We start from the raw sequence: 2,907 nt of genomic DNA, 5'->3' as shown, positions 1-2,907 counted from the left end.
TTCTTAAGTTGCATGCCTTTTCCACAATTCCATTAATTAGTATGTGATGCATCTTCCTGTCCTGATCTAATTATATTTGTCATGGTCATTTGGAAATGTGTTACACTCGATAAGATTAGGCAGATCGAGTGCTACGCAAGAGTACTAAATGTAAGGCTTGCAAAGATTTATGATGATTCAATTATCCAATACAATTTTCAAGTCGAGGTTTCGGGAGAGATTGTCGGTAGTTTCCATACCATGAATGAGTTTCTACTTCTCCACATGCAAAACACATCCTTCTTCGTTTATTTTCTTTTGATCTTTCCTTGTTTGGAGTGTCGATATATGGGTTAGCTAAACTTCACAGTGAACAGTGTCCCCATTTTACGTATCTCATGATAATTACCATAACATATTTGGAGATTAGCACCATGGAACTCGATTATTTCACTTGGATCGATCCATACGGATCAATAATTTGCCTTTTATTGATCGAATAGATTACGACAGTCCTTACCAGGAAACATTTATTCTGCTGCCTCACGGCCAAGAAGGGAAAAGCTTCATGTCCTCATTCATAACGAGGTCTTACAACACAGATGAGAAAACGTGAACGAAAGAGAAGCGAAAAGTCTCTGCCATGATTCGTCATCATCGTCTTTATCTCTTCTCCCACACGCAGTAGTCATTGCCAGAGGCAACGACGTGGAAGTTGGAAGGAACGAGATTCCCCACGTCGTATCTCGAGCCTAGCTTCGTCAGTATCTTCCCATCGATCATTGCCATGTAGAGGTCAGCATCGGAGGCCAGAATGTTGAGAGCGCTACCCGAATGAATTCCATTTCGTGTTCTGGTTTCAGCCAACTGAGTTATCGCCTCCTTCAATCCCCAGTCAAACATGTGGTCGTAGAACTGCACGCACGAACATATAATCGTCATGCAGTGATAAATTTAAATCGAATGTTAGGCAGAAGCATACTTACGATGGAAGGAACGCCCGGATGCGTGAGTATATAAGCGTAGCCTTGCATGACCTTATCCGAAGGAAAAGGCCACATCCTTTGCGTCGAACCAGTATCGTGGTTGTCGACGAAGGTGACAGCCTTCTCCGGCCACCACCCCATCATGCCGGGCGCCTTCCCCTGGGAATCACGCATCCTCCACAGTTCACCTTCTACGGCAGCTTGTAGTATTCCCTTTGTGGTGAAATCGAAGGCCGTCGCTGGGCCTCCGACCTGCTGAACCCAATTAACCAGCTCTTGACGGTTGCCGTTCTGATCGTATGCTGGCTTCCCATCGTTTCCGTAAGCTAATGAACCCCAGATCTCAGCCACCACGAAATTTGGCTGCGTCTGTTCGACGTAGATCTTGGCGACGCTCGAGGAGTAACCCTTGGCAAAGTCGAGTCTCCACCCGTCGAAGCCGATGTCAGTCTTGAGCCAGTTCAGCCAGTCCGTGAGCTCACGCTGGACCTGCGTGTTGAGGTGGTCGATGTCGGGAGCCGCCGCGAAGCCCTCGCCGGAGTCGAGGTTTCCGGTGCCGTCGGAGTACTGTATGTCGTCCCTACAGATCATGTGTGGACCCCAGTCGAGGCGGGCATCATCGGTTCCGCCTTCGAAGATGCACCATATGCCTCTCCCGTCTTGCTTGTCTGCGCAACGATGGTTGATGACGATGTCGGCCACGCATTTGACTCCCTTGTCGTGGAAAGCGCCGATCAGCGCCTTCAACTCATCCTGATTCCCATACTTGGAAGCACCCAAGTCGTAGAGCCGGCCCGGCATGTAACCTGAAGGGAGAAGTCTCAGAATAGTTTAGACCAAGGCCGACTCGGTCAACATGTGACAGTGATCACGACGGCAAATACGAATCACGGAACGACCTTGAACGCCGACAGAGTGCGAGGGCGGAGGCAGCCAGACGTGGGTGACTCCAGCGTTGGCTATATCAGAGACTTTGTCTTTCAAGAAGTTATACCAGCCGCCTTGCTGCCTCCACGACTCCCAGTTGAATCCCTGCAACGTATTCATTTATCTTACTGTAAACGCGATCAAGGATAAAGGCATCAAATGGATCTGTTTATCTCTACCTGGAAGAGTATCTGGGACTGAGCCAAGTTCGGAACGACAAGAAACAGAAGCAGAAACATCGAAGGACCAAAATAGATCCTCATCTCTTCCTTGCTTTCTTCCGTCGAAGGAGCAAAGGATGGAACGGGATGGGGATGGGAGAAGTGTGAGGGCTAAGGGCACGTATATATAGCTGGAAGTGGCAGGGCAAGTAAGGCATGAGGGGAAGTAGATAAGCGTTGTTGTGGCCCATAACCTGCGTGGGGTCACCGGTGATTGGAAGAAGATAGGGCGAAGTCCGTTGCCAACTCTCACAAGCTGACGTCGCCTCCCACCCTTTTGATTGCTGCAGCGTCTCGGGCACGTTTGATGACCATATCCAACTGTAGAAACGGCTCACATCCCTATTATCGTGACAGTCGAAGACTAGTGGAGAAGGAAGCTTCAGGCTCATTCTCACAGAAGGAGTTATTACCTTGTGGTCCTTTTCTTTTCCGTCCAGTATAAGACTGTGACGAGAGACATGGCCGTCCAAAACACGCAAGTGGTTCAAAGATGATGAAGCAATTTGCACTCCTCTGAACCCATATCATTTCATTGCGAAGCTTCAATGACTCCCTATGGACACAGCGCCATACCACCTTACCACTTTATCGTATGAATCATGCCCCTTACTTGACCAACCGAACGGCAAAAGACAAGCTTAATCCAGCAAATGAAGCAACAAAACTAGCATTTGCACTCCTGTCATGTCAATTTCCTATTCCCATCCATTTTAATTATTGGTTTACCATGTCGAACAGTTCGTTCGCTATTCAGATTGTCTATACCCGATCACTTGGCAAAGAAGGGGTTT

General features: G+C 48.2%; 1 protein-coding gene across 1 annotated transcript; it reads right to left on the bottom strand.

Annotated features, from left to right (window-relative positions):
- Positions 1 to 424: 424 nt before the first annotated feature.
- LOC135633986 (alpha-amylase isozyme 3C-like) lies at positions 425 to 2,215 on the bottom strand. Its single transcript, XM_065144074.1, has 4 exons — positions 2,072 to 2,215; positions 1,865 to 1,997; positions 966 to 1,771; positions 425 to 894 (listed from the first exon to the last, which is right to left on the bottom strand). The coding sequence occupies exons 1-4, from the start codon at positions 2,153 to 2,155 to the stop codon at positions 643 to 645; spliced, it is 1,275 nt and encodes a 424-aa protein (XP_065000146.1). The 5' UTR covers positions 2,156 to 2,215; the 3' UTR covers positions 425 to 642.
- Positions 2,216 to 2,907: the final 692 nt, after the last annotated feature.

Source organism: Musa acuminata, chromosome BXJ3-3 (assembly GCF_036884655.1).
Source record: "Musa acuminata AAA Group cultivar baxijiao chromosome BXJ3-3, Cavendish_Baxijiao_AAA, whole genome shotgun sequence".
Lineage (NCBI taxonomy): Eukaryota > Viridiplantae > Streptophyta > Magnoliopsida > Zingiberales > Musaceae > Musa > Musa acuminata.
The sequence above is the reverse complement of the archived record's forward strand: the minus strand, read 5'-3'. Positions and strand labels throughout refer to the sequence as shown.